At 36.9% G+C, this 26,343-nt stretch overlaps 1 protein-coding gene across 1 annotated transcript in view; it reads left to right on the forward strand.

The window, feature by feature from the left end:
* The window catches only part of RNF150 (ring finger protein 150), a 219,036-nt gene that overhangs the window by 100,544 nt on the left and 92,149 nt on the right, over positions 1–26,343 (forward strand). The window contains exon 2 of the mRNA XM_023226008.2: positions 20,889–21,139. Coding sequence (XP_023081776.1) covers positions 20,889–21,139 — 251 coding nt within the window. The remainder of the gene's footprint in view (positions 1–20,888; positions 21,140–26,343) is intronic.

A 26,343-nucleotide genomic window follows, 5' to 3' on the forward strand; every position in this document is an offset into this window, starting at 1 on the left:
CCTGTTCACTCTGATGGTAGTTTCTTTTGCTGTGCAGAAGCTCTTTAGTTTAATGAGATCCCATTTGTCAATTTTGGCTTTTGCTGCCGTTGCTTTTGGTGTTTTAGACATGAAGTCCTTGCCCGTGCCTATGTCCTGAATGGTACTACCTAGATTTTCTTCTAGGGTTTTTATGGTATTAGGTCTAACATTTAAGTCTCCAATCCATCTTGAATTAATCTTCGTATAAGGAGTAAGGAAAGGATCCAGTTTCAGCTTTCTACTTATGGCTAGCCAATTTTCCCAGCACCATTTATTAAATAGGGAATCCTTTCCCCATTTCTTGTTTTTCTCAGGTTTGTCACATTTTCTTTATTCAATCTGCTGTTGATGGATGCCTAGGTTGATTCCATGTCTTTGTTATTATAAACAGTACTGAGATGAACATACACATCTATGTGTTTTTATGGTAGAACAATTTATTTTCTTTTGGGTATATACCCAGTAATTGGATTGCTGGGTTGAATGGTAGTTCTGTTTTTAGTTCTTTGAGAAGTCTCCAAACTGCTTTCTACAGTGGCTGAACTAATTTACACTCCCACCAGCAGTGTATTAGCATTGCCTTTTCTCTGCAACCTCACCAGAATCTGTTATTTTTTTACTTTTTAATCACAGCCATTGTGACTGGTGTGAGATAGTATCTCATTGTGGTTTTGATTTGCATTTCTCTAATGATCAGTGATGATGAGCATGTTTTCATGTTTGTTGGCTGCTTGTATGTCTTCTTTTGAGAAGTGTCTGTTCATGTCTTTTGTCCATTTTTAATAGGATTGTTTTTTGCTTGTTCAATTGTTTAAGTTCCTTGTAGATTCTGGATATTAGGCCTTTACTGGATGTACAGTTTGTGAATATTTTCTCCCATTCTGTAGGTTGTCTGTTTACTCTGTTGACAGTTTCTTTTTCTGTACCAAAGCAGTTTAGTTTAACTATGTCCCACTTCTCAATTTTTTTGTTGCAATTGCTTTTGAAGACTTAGTCATCAATTCTTTCTCAAGGCCAATGTCCAGAATGGCATTTCTTACATTTTCTTCTTATTCTTATAGTTTCAGATCTTACGTTTAAATCTTTAATCTATCTTGAGTTAATTTTTGTGTGTGGTGAATGAGAAGGGTACAATTTCAGTCTTCTGCATAGGGCTTAACTAACTATCCCAGCACCATTTATTGAATAAAGAGTTGTTTCCTCATTGCTTATTTTGGTCAACTTTGTCAAAGATAGATGGCAATAGGTGTGCATCATTATTTCTGAGTTCTCTGTTTTTTCTGTTGGTCTATGTGTCTGTTTTTGTACCAGTGCCATACTCTTTGGTTACTGTAACCTTGTAGTATAGCTTGAAGTCGTGTAATCTGATGACTCCAGCTTTGTTGTTTTTGCTTAGGATTGCTTTGACTATTTGGGCTCTTTTTTGGTTCCATAGAAATTTTACAATAGTTTTTTCTAATTCTGTGAAAAATGATGTTGGTAGTTTGATAGGAATAGTATTGAATCTGTAAGTTGCTTTGGGCAGTATGGTTATTTTAATGATATTAATTCTTCCAATTCATGAACATGGAATTTTTTTTATTTGTGTCATCTCTGATTTCTTTCAGCAATGTTTTGTAGTTCTCCTTGTAGAACTCTTTCACCTCCTTTATCAGATGTATCCTTAGATATTTTTATCTATGTGGCTATTGTAAATGGGATTGCACTCTTGATTTGGTTCTCAACTTGAACAGTATTGGTGTGTAGAAATGCTGCTGATTTTTGTACATTGATTTTGTATCCTGAAACTTTACTGAAGTCATTTATCAGGTCTAAGAGCCTTTTGGCAGAGTCTTTAGGGTTTTCTAGGTATATAATCATAACATCACTGAAAAAAGATAACTTGATTATTTTCCTTTTTGGATGCCTTTTATTTCTTTCTCTTGCCTGATTACTCTGTCTAGGACTAATTGTAATATACTACCTGACTTTGCAGTGAACAGTATTTGCATAGAAGGACTATTGATGTGTCTATTCATCCAGTGAAGGATTAGGAAATAAGGAGGAATGGTAGGGGTGAGTGTGAGTTAAGACCTCATCTACCATCACAGGATGGCAGTAGAAAATGTCTAAAATTGATAAGCCAAGAAATGTTACTATATATTACTTAAAAATATGGAAGGAATATGCAGGAGCTATCAAGAAGAGTTGATGGTGGATGTATCTGAGAGCTGCTGGTTCAAACATGTGAGCTTTGCAATGATGGAAAGTTTGTTTTACTAGTGGGAATATAAATTATATTTTTGAGAATTGCCTTTCTTTTCTTTCAGAAAGAACAAAATCATTTCTAACCTTAAATAAGCCACCTAGCCAGGCTGAGACTCATTTTTATGTAAAATGAAGGAGTAAATGATATCAGAGTAGATTGTGTAACCCCCTTGTAGTACCTAATATTGCCTTATTCTGTCTTCCGTTCAGGTTCTAGAAAGCGGACGTGGGCAGAGCATTTTCTTCCTTGTTCAGGCAGAGCAAGTTTTATGGGCTTTTAAAGAGGGTAACGTTGTTTCTTAAATCACTTTCCATAATTTAATATAAGTAATCTATTTATAGAAGAGAACAGCCACACTCCCTGAGAAAGTTTTATATGACTTTACTTTTTAATTTTGCTTTAAGCTTGGCTGCAATACTTTTACTGAACCCGTGACACTCCACTTAAAATGTCAAATCCTTTAGTGGAGAGGGTGTTATTTCCTTACCTTAATCTTTTTATATGCCAGTGATTGTGCCCCCTAGGCTAGCAAATAAAATCTGTCAATAAACTGACTGAACAGTTCTGTCCAACAGAAATACAATGTGAGCCACACATTTAATTTTAAATTTTCTAGTGGCCACATTTTTAAAAAAGGAAATAGAATCAAGCAAAATTAAAATTAAAATATCTTATATAACCCCTATATCCAAAATGTCATTTCAAAAATTAATCAATATAAAAATATATGTTTATAAATATCTCATTAGTAACAATTATTTAGATGTTTATACTAGGTCTTCAAATTCCAGTGTATATTTTACACTTCAGCACATCTCAATTTGGTTACTAAATTTTCATTAGTAATACTTGATCTATATTTAGATTTCATAAAGCTCAGGGTTGAAGACTAAATTTTCATACCTAATTTGTTTCCCTGTGGCTAGTGGCTACATTAGACAGAAAGCTTTACAAAATATCTGATGAGTTTAGTAATCTCTCAGTGAATGCTTTCTCTTCAATATCCAAAAAATATCATTCTCTCATAATGTCAGAGGTGGAAGAGAAGGATCCTTAACTCTCCCTTCAGATAGGCAGTTTGGTGGTTTTCAGTAGCTATATGTAACTGCAACTATTTTTGTGTTAATTGGGCATGAGAAGGTATTAAAGAAAAGATTCTAGAATTACTTATGCTGAATGATTCTCCTTTTTAAGTTAAAAATGAGAGGGGCAAAATTCGTGTAATTCATGTTTTTGCATTTGCTGTTTTCTTTCTCTTTGTAAACAAAGTATTAAAGAGTGAATATTTAGGAGACAGTGTAGTGTCACTAAAGCATGAACCATTATAGCTAGTATTTAGGACATCAGAGAACTATGAAGAAAGAAAAAAGAGAGAAGTAATTTTTGGCACAGTCTTGGTTTGGGTTTACTTATAAGCAGGACTGAGACAGAATTCAGGGCCAAGCCATTTATTTGAGAGTTGATTCCAGGAAACACTTGTTTGGGAGTGGAGAAATGGAGCAGGGAAGGAAGGGAGCCAATAAATCATATGTTATCAAGGAAGTAATAAAGCTTAATGCCACTGGGGAGCTCTGGGAAACAGTGCAGAAAATGTGCAGCAAAGTTTCACTAGCACAGTGAGGGAGGAAGCTGAGGTATTTATACACCCACTTTTTTAGTCATTAGTTCATGGCTGCTCCTAGGTGGCGGCAATTCCTCCTTTCCCTTGGCCCACACAAAGTAAGAGTGATAGTGGTCAAGAAAGTCACTTAAGCAAAGAAATCCAGGTGCTGGCAATTGAAAATCAAGACAATGTGCACTAAAATGTATGGGAGAGGGGAGTGTAATGGACAGCATCTGTTATAGACACTTTTTGATTTACAGTGTAGACTGTATCAAACAAAGAACAGGAAGGTATGTTTCAGACCTGTGAAGCTTTTTCAGAATACGGACTCAGTTGCCGAACTCATCTTCACATCCTATACTTGAGATCTTCCTAAAATGTATCCAATTCTAACTGCCCTAAGAAAACTGATAAAGAGAATAAAGGCCAAGAAAATTTATAGACTCTGTTCACTTACATATTAGTCTAAAAACCTTTTCATACCAATGTTTATCAGAACTCATCCCAAGAATTTATGTATCAAGTCAAAGGATATATAGCGTTTTCCATTTATTTGGAGTTTGAGCTCTGATCCTTAAGAGGACCATTTTTTGTCTGCCAAGGTATGTCATCAAGTTCTATCCCGTTTTTGCTATTTCACATCACAAGATATTAATACAGATTGAGTGTGCCTAATCTGAAAATCCAGAATGCAAAATGATTCAAAATTAAAAATTTTTGAGCACGGACATAACACCGCAAGTGGAAAATTCTACATCTGACCTCATGTGACAGGTCACAGTCAAAATGCAGTCACACAGCTGGACACGGGGCTCATACTTGTAATCTCAACACTTTGGAAGGCCAAAGTGGGCAGATCACTTGAGGCAAGGAGCTCAAGACCAGCCTAGTCAACGTGGAGAAACCCTGCCTCTACTAAAAATACAAAAAATTAGCTGGGCATGGTGGTACATGCCTGTAGTCCCAGCTACTCAAGAGGCTGAGACACAAGAATCACTTGAACCTGGAAGGCGGAGGCTGCAGTGATCCAAAATTGCACCACTGCACTTTAGCCTGGTCAACAGAGTAAGAATCTGTCTCAAAAAAAAATAAAATAAAATGCAGTTATACAACACACAAAGTTATTCACCATCTCCAACGGAAAGAAGACTTTCTTACCCCCTTTAGCTTCAATCTCTTTCCACACATGCCTAGATTTCCCCCACAAGCATGCCCAGGAAGGGTAATAAAATGGCACAAGTGCAGGCCAGATTCACCAATGGCAGATTCCCTGCAGTGCCCTACATGAGGCCAAGACCTACATGCCTTACACAGTGTTATTTTTGCTTATTCTTTGCTCTATGGTATAAATATATTGTTGAAAATGTCAGAAAAGACCTGCAGTTACCTCTGTGGGTAACAATGATAAGAAAAAGAGGAGGAATTTATGCTTATCTATAGTACAGGAAGCCAAGCTGTTGGAGACACTGGACAGCAGTGTAAGTATGAAATGTCTTACAGAAGAGTATGGTGTTAGAATGACTACCCCATGTGACCTGAAAAAACAGAAGGATAAATTGTTGAAGTTCTGTGTTGAAAATGATGAGCAAAAGTTAATGAAAAATAGAAAAGCACTGCATAAAGCTAAAAATGAAAAGCTTGAGTATGTACTGAGTGGATCTGTCAGATTCACAGTGAACATTGGCCACTTAATGGTGTGCTCATCATGAAACAAAGATCCATCTTTGTTCACAAAAGGGAACTGTGAATATTCAACAGGCTGATTGCAGAAACTTAAGAAATAGCATTAATTTTTTGAAGATTTGTGGTCATAAAGTTTCTGCTGATCATAAAGCAACAGAGAAATTCATTGATAAGTTTTACAAGGTCATCACTGATGAAAATTCGATGCCAGAACAACTCTTAATGCTGATGAAACATCCCAGTTTTAACCTTATTGCCCCAGAAACACACTGACTACAGTTGACGAGATAGCCTGTACAGAAATTAAGTATGCCAAGGACAGAATCACTGCTGGGATGTGCTAATGCAGCAGGCGTGCATAGTTGTAAACTTATTGTGATAGGCAAAGGCTTGTGTCCTTGATGTTTCAAGGAGTGTTTCAAGGTGTTAATTTCTTATCAGTTCATTGTTGTTTTAATAAAATGGCATGCATCACCAGGGACATCTTTTCTGACTAGTTTCACTGATTGTTCCAGTGACCCATGCTCACTACAGAGAAGCTGGACTGGATGAAGACCTGCAAGGTTTTGTTAGTCCCTAACAATTGTTCCGCTCATTCTCCAGCTGCAAAATTTCTCGCCAAAAAAAAAAAAAAAAAAAAGTTTGTGCCACATACTTCATTAATTCAGCCATGACCAGTGCTAGATCAAAGAAGAATAAATATAAAAACACTTTCTTGAACAGCAGACTAGCAGCAGTGAACAGAGGCGTGGGTATGGAAGGTTTTCAAGAGGATGAAGGATGCCATATATGAAATTACCAATGCTTGGAACACAGTAACTAAAAATACATTTGCGCATGCCTGGCTCAACTTCTGGCCTAAAACTCTGTTCAGTGATGATGATGAATAAGGTGGTGATTTTGAAGAATTTCATATGTCAAGTAAGAAAAAGATGATGTCTGACCTCCTTGCATATGCAAAAAATATGTCTTCAGAGTCAGTCAGTAAGTTGGAAGAAGTGGGTATCAAAGAAGCTTTTACCGTTGATGACGCTCCTACCGTATATTCATTGATCAATGGTGAAATATCCAAAATGGTTCTGAATCAAGGTGATTGTAATAATAGTTATGGTGAAGATGATGTTAACGCTACAGAAAAAGTGCCTATAGATAACATAGTGAAAAACATGTGATGGGCTTATTGAAGGAGTAAGGACTAGAGCAGCATGCATTCATAACAAGATGAAATCATGTTTGTTTGTGAAAATCAATGAGAGCATTCTAAGACAAAAAACATTGTCAATGAGGCTGATGACTCTGGAGGGAACATTGCCTTCCAGCAGAATGCTCCCTCAACCTTAGAGGACCTACTTCCTGATTCCTCAACTACTTGTGATGTTCTGTGTCACCTTAAAAAATAAAATACAATGCACTGTAACCTTTTAAACAAAACATGGCATCACAGGTGGAGACCAAAATCCTGCTGTTGTTTGTTGCTGCTATTTAACAGCTGATACAAGCACCTGGTGATGCTACTGTGCTGCTTAGTTACCCCAAACACATTATTTTTTCTCTGTATCAATGGTATGTCATGTTTTTTACTGTTAAGTACCTATGTGTGAATAAGTATTAAAAAATATTGCTTTTTGGTAAATGATGGTGGTGCCAAACAACCACAGATTGTCCAAGTGGGTGGCATAGAGAGTGACACCTTTGCTTTCTGATAGTTCAGTGTACACAAACTTTATTTCATGCAAAAAGTTACTAAAAGTATTATGTAAAATTACCTTCAGACTATTTGTATAAAGTGTATATGAAACATAAATGAATTTTGAGTTTATGCTTGGGTTCTGTCACCAAGATGTCTCATTATGTATATGCAAATATTTCAAAATCTGAAAAATTCCAAAATCTGAGACACTTCTGGTCTCAATCATATCAAATAAGGATACTCAACCTGTAGTTGGTCTTTTAACTTGACCTTAATGTTTGTTGAATTTATAGTACATGTCATCTTACCATAGGGAAAACTATATGGGGATTTCCAGCTTCTAGAAACCAAAATAGTAAACTTTAATTGGCCTTAAAAATAGGGATTTTCCAATCTTAGCTTTTAATAAAGGAGTCTCTCACTTCAACTTTCAAAGACTGCTGAAGATAAGTTGTTGAATACTTACACATAGAAATTATTAAGCAAGTAAAAGTAATGAAAAATTATACAGTAAATTGGGAATTTCCAGATAACTTCTGCCAGACAAATAACCAAAAATTGTTGAGAAGAGGCGTGTATTAGTCTGTTATGCTCTATAAAGAACTGCCTGAGACTGATAATTTATAAAGGAAAGATGTTTAATTGACTCAGTGACAGTTCCATAGCACTGGGGAGGCCTCAGGAAACTTACAATCATGCAGAAGGGGAAGCAAACACATTCTTCACATGGCAGCAGGAAGGAGAAGGAGAAGAATGAGAGCTGAGCGAAGGGGGAAGCCCCTTTAAAACCATCAGATCCCATAAGAACTTGCTATCACAGGAATAGTATGGGGGAAACTGCCCGCATAATTCAACTACCTCCCACCCAGCTCCTCCCACTACATGTGGAGATTATGGGAACTACAATTCAAGATGAGCTTGTGGGGGGACACAGCCAAACCATATCAAGGTGCTCCATCTATATTTTCCTATTCCAATGGTACAGTATAATATATCATAAATATCTAGAAGTTCATTAGATCCATGATACTGTGATTGCTTTTTAACTGTAATTCTAGGTTATTGCCATGTATTGTTAAAAATAGCCTAAAGGGGGTCGGGCATGGTGGCTTATACCTATAATCCCAACACTTTGGGAGGCCAAGGCAGTCAGATCATCTGAGGTCAGGAATTCAAGACCAGCCACCTGGCCAACATAGTGAAACCCGTCTTCACTAAAAATACAAAAATTAGCTGGGTGTGGTGGCGCAAGCCTGTAGTCCCAGCTCCCTGGAAGGCTAAGGCAGGAGAATCGCTTGAACCCAGGAGGCAGAAGTTGCAGTGACCCAAGATCGTGCCACTGCACTCCAGCCTCGGTGACAGAGTGGGACTCTATCCAAAAGAAAAAAGAAAAAAAAGGAAATAGCCTAAAGGGGATTAATTGTGATTTTTTCCAGTAGTTCAAAGCAAAATAAAACATAATTGCGTGTTTTCTTTTATTAAGTGACTTTCAGACTAAAAATTACACAGTTTTTATTTTTCACTACCTTAAGAGAGTAATATGAATTGAACCATTAATTGCTAACCCAATTATTCATTTTTCACTTTGAAGATTGATTTTGCATTCATCTGCCTTCGAGTTTCCTTTCATTGACCAAAACAGGTGGAAAGTTTACCTTTTAATGTTGCAGAAATGGCAACTTGCCCAGCTTGGGCTTCATGGTCCCCAGCTATTTTCAGAGGTCCCTACAATATCCAATGCTCTCAGTTGTGCATAAACTCATCCTTGTCCCTGGACCCCAGTGGAAACCAAGGTTAGTGTGCTCCTTCCCACTCTACCTCTTTTGGTCTAAATGCGCATTTCATATTATCTAGAATGCTTTAAGTATTTACTTGATAGGTGTTGATGATAATAATAACTCTTAATATTTACTGAATGTAATCTGTGTTCTAGGTTCTTTGTGTGCATTCTTTCATTTAATCCTTACTCAGCCCTTTCGTTTTGGTACATCATACGAGAGTTGTGAAAATAATGAACCTGAAGCTTCAAGGTTTAATAAATCTTCCAAAGTCACCCAGTTAGAAGTTATGGTAAATGATTCTGCTATTTAATTTCATTTATGATATTATTATCAAGATTGAAATGCTGGGAAATTTTGGTCTCTCACAGTCTCCTATACTGTGATTCCACTAGTCTGCTCCTTAATAAGACTTACATGTACAGTTGAACCTTGAACAGCAAAGGTTTGATCTGTTTATATGCAGATTTTTTCCAATCAAATACAGGTTGAAAATAGAGTATTCCTGGGGTGTGAAACCCGCATATACAGAGAGCCTACTTTTTGTATACACAGGTTCCTCAGGGCCAACTGCGGGCCTGCTGAGTATGGGCAGATTTTGGTATATGTGGAGGTCCTGGAAGCAATTCCTTGCATACACCAAAGAATGACTATACATTGTTTTTTGTCCAAGCAAAAATTAGAATTTAAAATATTTTATATATAAGCAGAAAGTTATTTAAGCATTATTATTTGCTCCAATAGAAACTAACTTTAATGAAAATGGAATTATTGTAAAATCAATTTAGTATTCTATGATTTGTTTCATTTCAGCCTGGACTCTATCATGTTATTTTTAACCATTTGAAATGCTCACAGAACTAGCAGTAAGTTATTTTTTAAGACTGATTTACTGAATATTTTCTAAGAAAATCCTACAGGTGAGTTTCTAAATACAATGCCTTATTCTATATTCATCACTCCCCATACAGTTATCACAAACTCATAAATAATTCTCTATTCATCACTCAATAATGTAATAAGTCAACATTCAATCATTCCTATTCTACATTCATCACTCACCCTATAGTTACCACAAATTCATAAATAATTCTATACAGTTGTAGAATAGGAACGTTTACGAACTTTCAAAAAAGTATGAGTCATTGATCACCTCAAGTATAGCTGAGGAATTGACATCCGTGAGATGGCTCTTGTTAGCATCTCCTTTAAATATGTTTTTAAATGCCATAACAGTTAGCTGTAACTGTAATGACAAATCTACACTGAGAGGATCTGTTGTGAAATTACAGTGGACTTCAGGAACATCAGCATTTGACATATTTCAAGTTGCCAGCAGAGTATTGGTGGAGCACAGATTAACCAGTGTTTATTCAGCAACTTAGATGAGCCTTATATATTTTGAGCTTGGAGGTCTTCTGGAGAAATCAAGTCAATTGGTTGGCTCTACAGGTTATCAGTTTTGTTCCTGAATGATAAATTTTCAAACTCCTAAATTCGTCCTGTGAATTTAAGCTTTTATCCCTTGGGAACTATTTTTATTGTTCAGACTAAGACTGTCTTCCAGATGACACACTTCCCATCTTCAACAAGTATGGTAATACCATGAGTTTCAGGAAAGATACATATTTCAGGATAGTACTAACTCCTCCCTAGGGTAGAAAAGCTGATAGAACATACTTTGGAGCCATATGGAATGACTGCTTATTCATGGTCTAGGATGACTTTGGAATCGTATGTGCAAGGCAGATAGCAATAATTTAGCATAATATGGATATTCTTTTCTGAAATGTATGAAAACACTAATGGTGAATTCGAATATGAATTCAAATAAGTTGATTGAAGTAAAATTATAGAACACCTAAGGAATTGCATGGGAGTATAATGAGAGGTTCTCTGGTTGGGAATTCAGAAGACCTGGATTCACTTTTGTGTATGTCGCTACCTGGTTATACAGTATGGACGTAAAGGGCAGAAAATTCAAACCAAACCACTTTTAGCAAAATAACTGCAAAACCCAAAGGTAGACTGACTTCAGATATGGCTTGATCAAGGCTCAAGTCATGTCATCAGGTTATTTATGGCTCTCCTCCTTGACTGCCAGCTCTGTTCTTAGTCTTTTGCCCTCATGGATTGAAAATGACTCTCACAACCACAGATGCTCCTGTTCAAGACCAAAAGAAGGCCTTTGCTTTGTTATTTTATAACTCAAATAAAATTCTTATGTGCCCTGCCCCTACCTGAGCAGTAGTGACTGTGACAGGTGAGGGAATCATACTGATTGGATTAGGTCATTATAGTGGAGGGAAATTGAACTGAATTGTAACAAGAGAAGGAGGCACAGATGCAGACTGATTGTGTATTTGGCAGTGGTAAGGCAACAGTAATGGTACTAATAAAAGTTAACATCTATTTAGTGGGTTCTATATGGAAAGCCCTGTGCCAAGTAATTCATTGTGAATTATCTCATTTAATAATAGGACAGGATATTTGCCTCTTGTGGGTATTTTTTTCCTAACGACTTCTGTGGTAACATCACTGATTTAGAATGTGGGTGGGAGAGGGTGTGGGAGGTTCCCGGGGAGACATAAAGGTATAAGGTCATCATTTGGACAAAGCAGGAGTGAGTCCAAAATACAGGAAAACAGGGTGATAGCAGGTGTTCATCTGGGGATAGTGATCATAAATTTTAAGTGAAAAAAAGGTGACTTGTGAGATTTTCCTCTTAGCAATGTTCACATGAAGAGGTGGAAGCATAGAAAAAGAAAATTTTGTAGGGCAGGTTCCATGGAGAAATAGAAGTGCAGGGGAGCTAAGGGTATTTTAAGAAGAGTTTGTAATGATGGATCGTGGAATATGGGCTGGTAAGGAGAGAAGGGAGGACAGGAGAGGGCTGATGGATAGAAAGTAGAGGGAAGTAATGGGGTGGGCATGACTGAGCAAAGAGATCTGGAAGAAGAGGAAGTGGCACTGGAAAATGACATCTTTGAAGTCAGCATTCCAGAGGTGGTGCCCTTTCTAGTGGTGACAAGGTCCAGGATACAACAGTGGGAACATGTGTCTAGGGAGCAATGGAGGCAGTGGTCAACAGGGAGGAGAGGAGCAAGCAATGGACAGACTCGAGTACTGGCTAGGTCATCCTCGCAAACACTGAGATTCTGATTTGAGGAGGAAGAGTATTGTGAGCTAGGAGCTAAATGAAGGAAAGATGGTGGCAAGGAGAGAGGGGAAAAGGTTGTAAGTCCAATTGGAAAGAATCTCAAAAGATGAGTGGCTTTTGAAGGAGGATGTGATGGGGCTAGAAGTAATGATCTGGAGGTACAAGATAGAGCACACTCAGCAAACCGTCTTCTGGTGCCGAGGTATGTGGAATGAATGTGGCTTAATAAAAATAAATTTAATTTAAAAAATTATTTCCTTCACCATAATGCAGAGAAATCGGTGTCTTCATAGGAAAGCTGAACCAATCAAAGCAAGAAAGTTAAGGATCAAGGAACTGAAGGGTTTATTCTAAGACCAGGGCTGTTAGGGAATTTGTTAACCAGAGGCTTAAATTTGAGTCACATAGGAAGGGTTTGAAAAAAGAAATTATGTTGGATTTGATGATCAAATGAGGATCTGAGTGAGAACTCATGACATAGAAGACCGGAACTTCAGCAGTGCCTTCAGCACAAGGTACATGGGGTCATCTGAGAGGAGGGTGAGAAGCCAGTAATACTGCAGAGAGCCTGCCCTCATGGGAAGCCTCATTGGTTGTTTCTTGGTGCTTGGGGCTGTCTAAACATACTAAACTCTCTTGTGGATCTTCTAGAGGAACACGATTAAGACCTCCACCTCGGTTTTCCCCAGAAAATAGGACCAGGCAGAGAAACTGGTTCTATCAGGGGAACATGAGCTCATTAGCAAGTTATCAAGACATCTGAGGAATCCCACCATTATTAAAGATAGTCGTACAAAATGAGTAGATACCACCTGAGAAAGAATGGTTTAAAAATGGACCACAAATATTAAGGGAAGATCCTATCCAGCAGGAACTAGAAGTTGTTTTATAAAACACATACACACACAATGGAAAATATTTAGTGTGAAAAATACAATACAGTCTTCCATCAGTCTTCCCTGGGGATTGGTTCCAGGACCACCTGCCGATACCTGCACACACTCAAAATCTGCACAAACTCAAGTCCCATGGTCAGCTCTGCAGAATCCCCAAAAAGTTGCCTTTCGTATAGCTGGGTTTCAAATCCTGCAAATACTGTATTTTATCTTTTTGTTTTTCTGAGACAAGGTCTTGCTCTGTCACTCAGCCTGGAGCACAGTAGCACAATCATGGCTCATTGCGGGCTCAACCTACCAGGCTCAAGTCATCCTGCCACCTCAGCCTCCCAAGTAGCTGGAACCACAGGAGCATGCCACCACACCCAGCTAATTTTTGTATTTTTTGTCGAGGCAGGGTTTCAGCATGTTGTCCAGGCTGGTCTCAAACTCCTGAACTGAAGCAGTCCTCCTGCCTTGGCCTCCCAAAGTGCTGAGATTACACGTGTGAGCCCCCACGCCCAGCCTCAAATGCTGCATTTTTTATCCACATTTGGTTGCAGATCAAAGGACCAATTATATTCATTGAAAAAAATTCCTGTATTAGTGGACTCATGCAGTTCAAGCCCATGTTGATCAAGGGTCACCTGTAGTTTAAACAAAGAGCACCAAAATATGGGATAAAATATAAATGAATACAACTAAAGACAAATTTATGAGCTGGAAGATCAGCTTGAAAAATTATAAGTCACTCAGGATGAATAAAGAGATATTGTAAAGACACAATGCAATACCACTGACATCTCTCAGGATGGCTAAAATAAAATAGTGATAATACCAAGTCCTACCAGGATGCTAAGAAACTGAATCATTCATTGCTGGTGGGAATGTAAAATGGTACAGCCACTCTGGAAAACAGTTTGTCAGTTTCTTTTTTTTTTTTTTTTGAGACGGAGTCTGGCTCTGTCGCCCAGGCTGGAGTGCTGTGGCCGGATCTCAGCTCACTGCAAGCTCCGCCTCCCGGGTTTATGTCATTCTCCTGCCTCAGCCTCCCGAGTAGCTGGGACTACAGGCGCCCGCCACCTCGCCCGGCTAGTTTTTGTATTTTTTAGTAGAGACGGGGTTTCATCTTATTAGCCAGGATGGTCTCGATCTCCTGACCTCGTGATCCGCCCGTCTCGGCCTCCCAAAGTGCTGGGATTACAGGCTTGAGCCACCACGCCCAGCCTTGTCAGTTTCTTAGAACACCAAATGTTCAACTACCATACAAGCTAGCAATTATACTCCTTTGCATTTATCCCAGAGATATGAACATTTATATTCATCCAAAAACTTGTATACTAATGTTCATAGCAGCTTTATTAATAATATCCAAAAACCAGCAATAATTCATATGTCCATCAGTTGGTGAATCATTAAACTGTGGTGTTCCACATTCTCTACCATGGAATTAAACTCAGAAATCAAAAGGAATGAATTACTGATACATGCTTGTTTGTATAATAAGAACATTATGCTGAATGAGAAAAAGCAAATCTAGAGGGTCACATACTATATGATTCCATTTATGTAACATTCTAGAACTGACAAAATTAATATGGAGAATATAGAAGGCTTAGGGAAGGGAAAGCGGAAAGTGAGGGAATTTCTTCTTGATGGTGGAATATGTCAGTGTCTTAATTGTGTTAGTGGTTATATGACTCTATATATGTGACAAAATTTCATAGAATTAAACACAAAGACATTTAAAAATTTTGTACATGCAAAAACTGGTGAAATCCAAATAAATTCCATAATTTAGTTAATTATATTGTGCCAATTTCCTGTTTTGATAATGTACTACAATTATATAAGATGACACCATCAGAGGAAGCTGGGAGATTGGTTCATAGGACCTCCGTGTACTGTTTTCTTCTTTTTGTTTTTTGTTTTTGAAACAGAGTCTTACTTTGTCACCCAGGCTAGAGTGCAGTGGTGCAGTCTTGGCTCACTGCAACCTCCATCTCCCGGGTTCAAGCAATTCTCCTGCCTCAGCCTCCCAAGTAGCTGGGATTACAGGCACGTGCCACCATTCCTGGCTAACTTTTGTATTTTTAGTAGAGATGAAATTTCACCATGTTGGTCAGGCTGGTCTTGAACTCCTGACCACAGGTGATCTGCCCACCTCGGCCTCCCAAAGTGCTGGGATTACGGGCGTGAGCCACCATGCCTGGCATGTTTATACCACTTGTTATTAGTCTATAATTATTTCAAAATACAGTTTTTTTTAATTGGGAGGGGTGTAAGAAATATGGAGGAAGAAGAGGAAGTGCTACCCCAACAGGATAATAGGAATCACAGGAGAGAAAAAATTTAGGAGGAAATACTGTAATAAAATGTGAGGAAAAATGTTTCAGAATTAAAGATAAAATGAAACACCTCGGTTTGAAAATGTACATGTATTACAAATATAACTGAGTTCTCTCATAAATAGACATTGTGACATTGTCAAGACATTGTGAATTATCAATTCTTAGTAAAAGTAAGTAAACCACAGATTACTTACTTATTTTACTGCTGTTGAATAATTTATTTCTTTCCAGTTTTTTCACATTTTCCTAGCTTTATTGATGTATGATTGACAACATTAATTGTATATATTTATTCTCATCACTTACTTTTCTTGTTTGTATCAGGCAATAGAGATGGTAGGGAGGTACAGTCTGCACTTGTCAATATGGATTCCCCTCTGTAATTTCTCAGAAGAGTCCTGAATGAACTAATTTTAGTAACATAATTATCCTGTCTTTTATACATGGTCATGTAATACCCCAAATAATGATAGTGTGTGCTCTTCTTTCCAAAACTTAGCAGTCCAATTTATTTGTCTCTTTGCACCAAGTATAACTTCTTACATTGTTGGCTCATCCTGTCTTATTCACGATTTTAGCTGAAAAACTTCTAGTGCTTTTCCCCCATTTAATGGAATGTTTCTCGATGATCCTTATTATCACATTAAAGAAATTTCCTTTTATTACTCATAAAAAGAATCAGGAATGTGTTCAGTCCTCAACAGATGGGTTCCTTCTCCATGAAGCTGGCTGCTCATGTCTCTCCATCTGAAGTCAAAAGGAAGGGAGAGAAGGGACCTGGAGAGCACATACTCAGTTCTTTTGTAGATAAGTTCCTGGAATGGCAAGTATCATCTGTACTCAAACCTCGATGACCAAATACTAATCACAGACCACACCCAGCCGCAGGGGAGCCTTTTCACTGTACAGCCTATGCCTAGCTAAAACATTCATACTGTAGAAGGAAGAAAGGTCAAATGTTGGAGGACAACTAGCTATGTAATATAATTATATGCCTTATTCCTTTAATTTGTTAATGTACTAAAATGTACTAATATATTTTCTAATATTAAATCATCTTCACATTCCTGAAATAAATCCCATTTGGTCATGAAGTTTTTTTTACTGTATTGTTGGATTCTGTTTGTGAGTACTGTATTTAGGATTTTTGCATCTGTGTTTATTAAAAATATACTTGGTGATGCAAAAAGTAGTAATTACACTTTACATTTATATGGTATTTTGCAGTTTTTAAAATAATTTCATACACATTCCTTTTGAGAATAAATGATCAACAAGAGGACTATAGTTTTGAAAAAGTAGATATTAAGTGTACAAATAGAAAATATATACGAATGGGACAATATAAGGTGTTTTTTTTGTTTTGTTTTGTTTTTTGCCACCTAAGTTCTAGAGGGCCAACAGTGAGACTGAGATTGAAGTAAAGATTAATGGAGCGAAAAGAATACAAGAGGTTGAAAAAGAAGTTTTGATCAAATGAACCCAGGGAGAGATGCTGTCAATCTCCAGGGTCCCAGGGAAGAATGGGGTTACAGGCTTTGTGAAATGTCTAGCACTGTACTGGTATTCTAGATATTTTATTAATACAGTGTCTAAACAACCTGGTTTCATTTTACAAGTAAAGGCTTTCCTAGTTTTTAAACATTATTTGACTTTGTGAACTTCTGTTTTGATTCCTTATTGATCTGCATATACCAAATTAGATCCTGGCAATGGAGCACTCTCATGGGAAAAGGAAGCACTAAAAATACAGGATGCTTCTCTGCTGTCCTCTGGCAGCCAGGTCATACGTGTCCTGGTCACACATTTTCTCCCTGACTGTAGAGCTTTTCCAGAGCACACGGTAATTACGTAATAGCAACCCTCTCACCACTCACAAGTATAAAGTGCCTTTGGGAGGAAAATAGATAGGAGGCTGATATAATTTTGCAAAAAGAGGCACTCTGTGTCACAATAAATAGAATTGCCCAAATAGCAGAACCTCTTTGTGGGTTTTCCCATACCAGATATGCTATTTGTTTACTTCTTTTCCCTGGGCCTTGGAATGTCATAGATGCGTAGTAGCCACTTAAGGCAGCATTGAACTCTGAAATCACTGTGCTGGGCTTGCACCACTCCCCCTAGCGCCACCCATTTTTCTCCTTCCCTGCCTCACACACACCCACAGAAGCAGAGCATGTCCTAGTATACTTGGGAGAACCTGCTGGCTTCTCCCTTACACTGTAGCTGCAGATTCCAAAATGAAGCAAATATCAGGGAATTTGATACTCAGTGCACATGCCTCAGTTGAACAATATAGATCCTGGAGGAGCATTTTGCCCTGGATTTTGTGCATTGATCAGAATAAGATAATTCATCCAAATCCACTTTGTATCTTTTTTTGGACACCCTAGATACCTAAATTCTTAGTGACTGTTTCTATTAGGATAAATATATATCCCTAGTATCGCTTTTTACCATGCACAATAGACTAAAGCACACCAGAGTAATCTCCCAAAATATCATGTGTTTTTACCAAGATGAACTCTAGACTGAAAACGAATAAGGTTGAAGTTCGGATGAACAGGCCCTCCTCACTGCCATTTGTACTGTTTGTCTTTCTGAGTAGATGTTATATGTCATGAGGGCACAACACTGGCACAGACAACACAAGCAGTGTAACTAAGCACTGAAGTTTAAAATAAATGCTTTAAAATAGTTAATTATACTTTACCCTACAGGAAGAGAAAATGTTTTCTGAAGTCCCTGAAAATGGATGATGAGTGGTTTAAAGCTTTTTGGAGATTCAAAATTTGGTTGCCTATTTTTAAAGTGCTGAACTGGGGTTTAAAACAAGCCGTCCACGTCCAGAAGCCAACTCTGTTAGACTGTAGTTTCCTGAGTATAAGTAATTAATGGGAATATTGTAGGGAGGGAAATAGTGAAGGAAGAGTTAGGCTACCAGATAGTAAATATGTTAAAAGCTATACAACTAAAACAGCCTGGCACAGGTTCAGCAAAACATAGGTCAACCTCACAGCAAGAGCAAAAAAGTGCAAAATTGACCCAAATATATCTGACAATTTAAAGGAAAAAATTGCATCCTAATCTTCCTTCTTTCTGCTTATCACATGGTAAGAATTCAATAAATATTGTTATTGAATCGCAGATTGTTCAAGACTTAAATGTAAAAAGTAAAGCTATAATAAGGTTTTGAGAAGGTATTTTAGATGAGTATTTCTTTAATCTTGGGTGGAAAAGAGTTTTCTAAAGAGTATCAAAACTGGAAGCCATAAAGGAATATATTAGTGAAATCTGACTACTGAAAAATGTAAGTCTGGGCGTGGTGGCTCAGGCCTGTTATCCCAGCACCTGGGGAAGCCAAGGCAGGCGGATCACTTGAGGTCAGAAGTTCAAGATCAGCCTGGCCACTATGGCGAAACTCTGTCTCTACTAAAAATACAAAAATTAACCAGGCATGATGGCGTACGCCTGTGGTCCCAGCTACTTGGGAGGCTGAGGCCTCTAAGAATTGCTTGAATCTGGGAGGCAGAGGTTGCAGTAAGCCAAGATCATGCCTCTGCACTCCAGCCTGGGTGACAGAGCAAGACTCTGTCTCAAAAAAAAAAAAAAAAAATGTAAAACTTGCACATTTCTGAACATCCAAAGCCTCATAAATAACCCCAAGATTCCATCCCGAAAAAAAAAAAAAAAAAAAAAAGTACTTCTAGAGCTTTAAGTAAACATGCCAAAATAATATAAATAAGGGAATAAATGAAATGAGAGATTATTATTCTACCATTACTTCAGTGACTCTAAATAGCTGCAGCACCAGGATGAGCCTCACTAGGTCAGATCAGTTCAATATACAAAGATCATGCTTCTTTAGAGACAAAACCAGTCAGCAGCCTTAATCCCCCACACAGCCTCAGACCACATGCAGCCATTAACGGAAGTAAAAATGAAAAGGTGCATCAAAATTGCCACTAAATTCTTCAGAGTTGAAAATCGAGCCACCAGTTTCAGTTATTCCCAGAAATAACAGCCAAACCCACGCTGTGGCTTTATGATTTTATAATTGGATTTGTAAAAGTTTTAGAAATTTTTTAAATATATAATTGATATAGCATACACAGACACTTTAATATGTAGTTTTAAAGTATTTGTTCAGCCTAAGTGAAACACCATCAAGGAATTTAAGATGGAAAACCTGCACAGAGATCAAGGTCAAAGGAAAGCCCTAAGTAACATTCTAAGAAACTTGCAACAGCCTGAGCAAATATCTAACTGACTTCAACATGTGAATACAGCCAGTGTTAAGTAGCTGTAGTGGAGTTTAATTTTGCCCTTAATCTACAACATCCCTGTTGCAAATTTCCTCCCTTTAATTTGTAGTCACTCCAGGTAATGAGATATTTCCATGTGGATGTGAGACCTCTATGCCCTATTCATCTTGCATCTTTCTCCCTAGATTTGAATTGGGGTGATTCCTGAGAACATACCCTAATGAAATTAATATGATAATAATATCATACGAGATTCAAATGAACCCAGTTCAGTATGATATTACTGAAGAATCCGTTGTAGGGACCCCAGAACTCCTCACCAAGAGGCTTCACTTCACACAGTGTCATGATGTGTAAGGACAATGACTCATATATATCAAAGTGGCCCAAGAAAAAAATGGCGCTTTTGCTCCAAGCTGTCTAATAACTGGGGCAGCCATGGTGGGAGTATCTGAGTGGAAGTGAAACAATCCTGGAATTATCTGTACTGCTTCCATCTTCTCTTTGCTTGTGGTTCAATGGAAACATTGTACCACACTTCTCTGCTTGGTACAGGGTTCAGTGGAAACATGCTGTTTCCACTGAATTAGGTAAAATAAGCAGAAAGTAGTTCTGGGACTATAATTTCATGTTGGCAAATCATATTAGAGCTCCTTAAGAAATATTCGCTTTTGGTTGCTTGGGTACTCACTATAGGAGAAAATTACCTTGGAAATAATATAGAGAGATCTATAGTTGAATATTCATAGTGTGGGGAAAAGAGAGCTCTCATCTCAGGTGGCATAACGCAGGACATTTTACCCTTTTGTCATGAAATGCAAAGTCCCATTCCCATCCTCAGGGAATCTGTGGAATGCAACATAGAACTGTGTTGGTTGGGAAGGGTCCACCTTTCTTTACCAGACCTGGGGTCAATGCTTTGGAGAGTTGAAAAGGGCATACATCGCATGATTATGACTTCACTGGTACTAAAATCATGAATTCATTTTAGGTTCTTTTTTCACATATAAAACAGCAGCTGAAGAAAGCTAGGTAACTGAAGAAAGAGAAAATTTGACTTGGTTTCTAACTATTAGGTCTTCTTAGCTCAGCACAGAATTCTCAAAAGTACTGTCCTTATTTAGTTTCATGTGACTGTGTCCACACATCTCACTGGGATCCCCCGCATCTTACATCCTAACCTTTATTGCCCCTTCCTGCCTCTCTCGCCACAGGTGTAGAAGACATCGTGGCCATAATGATTCCTGAGCCAAAAGGGAAGGAGATAGTAAGCCTGCTGGAAAGAAACATCACCGTGACCATGTACATCACCATCGGAACCCGGAACTTGCAGAAATATGTGAGCCGCACTTCGGTTGTGTTTGTCTCCATCTCCTTCATTGTCCTGATGATCATTTCCCTCGCATGGCTCGTCTTTTATTACATCCAGAGGTTTCGATATGCAAATGCCAGGGATAGGAACCAGGTGAGTAGCAAAAAGTTAAAAAACTTTTAAAAATCGTTACAAAAATGTTATATATTATTGTATAAACAACTTTGAATATGACAGAAAATACCAAGCCAAAACCAAAACACTCCCACTCAAGATATACACTGATAACATTTGCTGTATCATTTTTCAGATATTATCCAAATATACCTATTTTGATGTTTTACTGTATTTTTGTGTAAAATGAAGTTGATTTGTCCCACATTCCCATTGCTTATGTTTTTGACATTTATTTATGCACATAATGAAGGGAGCAAAAGGAAGTGCTAATAGTGTGAAGATAATTTGGAAAGAGCCAAGATTTCCTCCTTGTGAACCGAAGTTAAAAAAAGAGATAAAAACTAAAACCTATTTCAAATAGCAATTAAACATATCATGTATACCCATGGTACAAAATGCAAAAAAGTATCACATGGCATATAATGAAAAGTAATTGCCTTCCCATGTGTGTCTCTCAGCTACCCAGTTCCTCTCCCTGGAATATCTTCCAGGAATTTTCTATGCGCTTATAAACACAGATGCCCATATATTTAAAACAACAACAACAACAACAACAAATGATAGCACCCCTTCTCTCTCACTTCATATTGCAGATTAATTCACATCTATACATAAGCCAAGCTTCCTTCTCATTTCTAATGACTGCATAGCATTCCATTGTATGTGTCACGTCTATTTAACCAGCACCTATTAATGGACATGTTTTCTCTTCTTAAGAAAATATGTACACATGACACTTCGTACATTTGCAAGTATATCTACAAGGTAAAATCCTGGAAGTTTAGATGCTAGGGCAATGGCATATACATTTTAGACTATGATAGATACTGCCACATGGTCTGCCAAAAAACGTTGAACCAATTTACACTTTAACCAACTGTATATGAAAATTACTGTTTCCCCATATCCTTACCAAAAGAATGTTATAGCTTTTGTTGTTGTTAGTGATTTGGTAGGTTAAAAATGGTACCACATTTTTCTTATTACAAGTAACGTTGAACATCTTTTCAAGTACAATAGAAAAAGTGAATATTTTTGGTGAAATGTCTACTTTTATTATTTGACTTCTTTTCAATTGAGTTGTCATTTTCTTATTAATGTGTATAAACTCTTTATTAGTCAAGGAAATTAGCCCTTTTTTGTAGGATAGTATTCACCTTCCCATCCCTCAGCTTGTCATTGCCTTTTATTTTATCTGTGGTGCTTCTTGCCATGCAGAAATTTTTGGTTTTTACAGAGCTACATTTATTATCTTTTTTTCTTGAGATGGAGTCTCACTCACTCTGTCACCCAGGCTGGAGTCCAGTGTCATGATCTTGGCTCATTGCAACCTTCGCCTCCTGGGTTCAAGAGATTCTCATGCCTTGGCCTCCCACGTAGTTAGGATTACAGGTGTACGCCCCCACACCTGGCTAATTTTTGTTTTTTTTAGTAGAGTTGGGTTTTCACTATGTTGGCCAGGCTAGTCTCAAACTCCTGACCTCAAGTGATCTTCCCACCTCAGCGTCCCGAAGTGCTGGGATTACAGGTGTGAGCCACCACACCTGGTGTATTAATCTTTTTTAAAAAAATAACTTTTATTGTGTATAGTTGAAGTTTACCACATGACGTTTGGGGAGTCATACAGACAGTAAAATGGTTCACATAGTAAAGCAAATTGACATATCTATTGTCTCACATAGTTTTTTGATGACAAGAGCAGATAAAATCTACTTATTTAATAGAAATTTCTAATACAATTTTTTAGCTGTAGTCATTGTATATTAGCTCTCTAGACTTGCTCGTTGTACATTCTGCTACTTTGTATCCTTTGACCTACATTTCCCCATTTTCTGTCTACTCCCCCCCTGCCCCATAACCACTGGTTTATTCTCTATCTCTGGACATTTGACTTTTCTTAAAATTTAGATTCCATATATAGGTGAGATCATTCAGTATTTTTCTTTCTGTGTCTGGCTTATTTTACTTAACATGATGTCCTCCAGGCCCATCCATGTTGTGGCAAATGTCAGGATGTCCCTTGTTGAGGATAAACACTAATAATCCATTGTATATGTGTATGTATGTACATTTTCTTTATCCGTTCATCCTTCAGTGGATACATGGACACTTAGGATGCTTCCCTATCTTGGCGATCGTGAGTAACGCCACAATTAACATGGGAGTGCAGATATCTCTCCAGGGTGGTGATTTTATCTCCCTTGGGTATATACCCAGAAGAGGGATTGGTGAATCTTAAATGGTAGTTCTGTTTTTTATTTTTATTTTTTAATTATTATTATACTTTAAGTTCTAGGGTACATGTGCATAACGTGCAGGTTTGTTACATGTGTATACTTGTTTTTTGTTTCTTTAGGAACCTCCATACTGTTTTCCCTAATGGCTGTGCCCACCTACATTCCCACCAACAGTGTACTAGGATTCCTTTTTCTCCATACCCTCACCAACACTTGTTAGCTTTTGTTTTTTGGATGATAGCAATCCTAACAGATGTGAGGTGTGATCTCATAGTGGTTTTAGTATTTCCATAATAAGATTTTCTATAGACCAAGACTACTGAAAAGCATTCGTGTTTTCAGCCTCTACTTTTTAAATTTCTTTTTTGTCATTAAATCTTTAATCTGTAGAGAACTTATTTCAGTGTAAAGACTGAAGTACAGAGCCGACATTATTTTTTTCAGATGGCCTATCATTTTTGTAACTGGCATTTATTGAATAATTAATCTTTCCCCCTCTCATATGCAGTATCCTCATTTAACATATATTAAATACCCATATATACTTGCTTCTATTTCCGTGCTCTCTAAAGGGTACCATGAATCTAGGTCTCTATTCATGCTGCAACACCATCTTGTTTTTAGTACTCTAGAATTATAATGTCTCACGGCTGTTCATGCTGTTTTCTTTATTGCTCTATTTTTATTCTTTTCATGTTTATTTTTGTATGAATTTAGAATTATTATATGAGTTTTTAAACTTATAGGATAATTTAGGGGAAATTTGTAACTTTATGATGTTGAATCTTCCTATTCAAATATAATATGTTTTCCCCTTATTCAACTCTTCTTTTTATTCCCAGTAGCATTTTTCAGTATTTATTAATCTTGTACAGTTTTCTTCAGTTTAGTTCTAGGTATTTAATCATTATGTTACTATTATAATTTAAATTCATTTTTTCATATTGGAAACCCTGGATTGTTGTATATTTTGTATATTATTAATAGCCTCATTGTTATAACCCTAATTATAATAATGTATAGCATTTATTATATGCTGCAGGCATGTCCTAAGAGCTCTCTTGCTCTATTTACCTACTTTCGCCTTAATAGATAGTAGCCCCATAATAAATAAGTTTCTTGTCCTCATTTTACAGCATTGGAAGTAAGCACAGAGAGTTTAAGTAATTTGCCCAAGGTCACATAGCTGGTTACTGATAGAGCCAGCAATTGAACTAGCAGCAGGACTCCAGACTCCATGCCCTTAACCACTACTTTGTAGTATTTGTGATTATTTATATTAGTGTTGCAGAACTATATTAATAATGCCCACAGTCAGGGATAACTTACCGCTTTCAAATGGTAGACATCCTGTTTTTTCTGTTATCTAATTTCATTGATTGGAATCTCCAGAATAAACCAAAGTAATCGTGGTTACAGTGAACGTATTTCTCTTCATTGTGTATTTAATGGGAACATCCTCAATTTAATGGGATTGTTTTTGTCATTTCTTCATTTTATTATTTTCCCATGTAGTTTTCTAGGTTGAGATATATAATCATGTTATAAAATTTATAATGTCAGAAGTATCAACTTAGTTCTATCTTACTAAGAATTTTGTAATCAAGAATGGATGTTTGATTTTAGCAAATGCCTTTCCAATGGCCATAGTCTAAGTTTTCTCTTTAGATCTATTCCAATAAATGGATGATATTAATGGATTTCCATTATGAACAATCCTGAATTTCTACTATATACTATTCCTCTAATGTTTTTGAGATTATATTTGCTAGTGTTTATTATATTATTTTTTGCCTTTATATTCATATATGAAATGTTCATAGTTTACATTTTTATTATGTTTAGATAATGATTATACTGTCTTCTAAGAAGAATTTACAAACTTTTCTCCATTTTCTGGAATCTAGAACTGTGGTGTCCAACATGGTAGTCACTAGCCATGTGTGGCTATTTAAATTTAAATTAATTGTAATGAAATAAACTTTAAAATTCTGTTCCTCAGTTACTAGCCACATTTCATGTGGCCACCATATGGCAGTGCATGTATAGGACCTTTTTATCATTGCAGAAATTCTTATTGGTAACACTGCACTCAAGCATTTTAAATAGCACTGGAATTAGCTGATTCTTAAAGTATTGGTAGAAATTTTCTGCAAGTTACTGAGGTCTAAGTTCATGAATGTTTTAGGAGACAACTCTTCTTTTTCTATTAATTTCATCTCAAATTCTCTGCTTAAATTTTCTGTAGCTTCTGGGTGGGACAATTTTTGAAAACATTTTTATTGCTTATATCTGAGTCTCAAAAATGATACATGCTTATTTCAATAAATTTAACAATCATAGAAAAACTGTGAAAAGGACAAGTTATCCACTACCCCACTAAATTGTTAACATGTGAGTATATTACCTTTCAGGTATTTTTAATTCTCTCTATATATAGTGAGTGCCTTTTCATTACGTGTATATCTAGATATGCAGGAGACACAAACATATCCATATATGTTTTATGTTCTGCCTTTTATGGAATAGTGAGTATATCCCTCTATCATTAAATAATTTTCAAAAACATGATTTTTATGGCTACATAGTAATGAAGTTTCACTGCTTACCCAAAGTGGGAAACTTAATTTCTTTATTCATTGATTTTCCAAACTAAATGGAATATACCTTTCTATTATGGTCACAGTGAGGATTAAATGGATTAATATGTATTACTTTTAAAGCCACTGAGCCTGGCACTAATCATTCAATCAGCACTCAATGAATGGTATCCTTTATTACTATCATATAGATTCTTTGATGACTGCTTACAAATTCAATTTTGCCACTTTCATTAAATATTCTGGAATTTAAATGGATGGAATCCCAAACACAAGGCAATGAAAATGAGATGTAGAACTAACATGCTTCAATTGGTTCATATAGGGTTACGTATGAGAAACT

The sequence above is a fragment of the Piliocolobus tephrosceles genome, chromosome 3, assembly GCF_002776525.5.
Source record: "Piliocolobus tephrosceles isolate RC106 chromosome 3, ASM277652v3, whole genome shotgun sequence".
NCBI lineage: Eukaryota > Metazoa > Chordata > Mammalia > Primates > Cercopithecidae > Piliocolobus > Piliocolobus tephrosceles.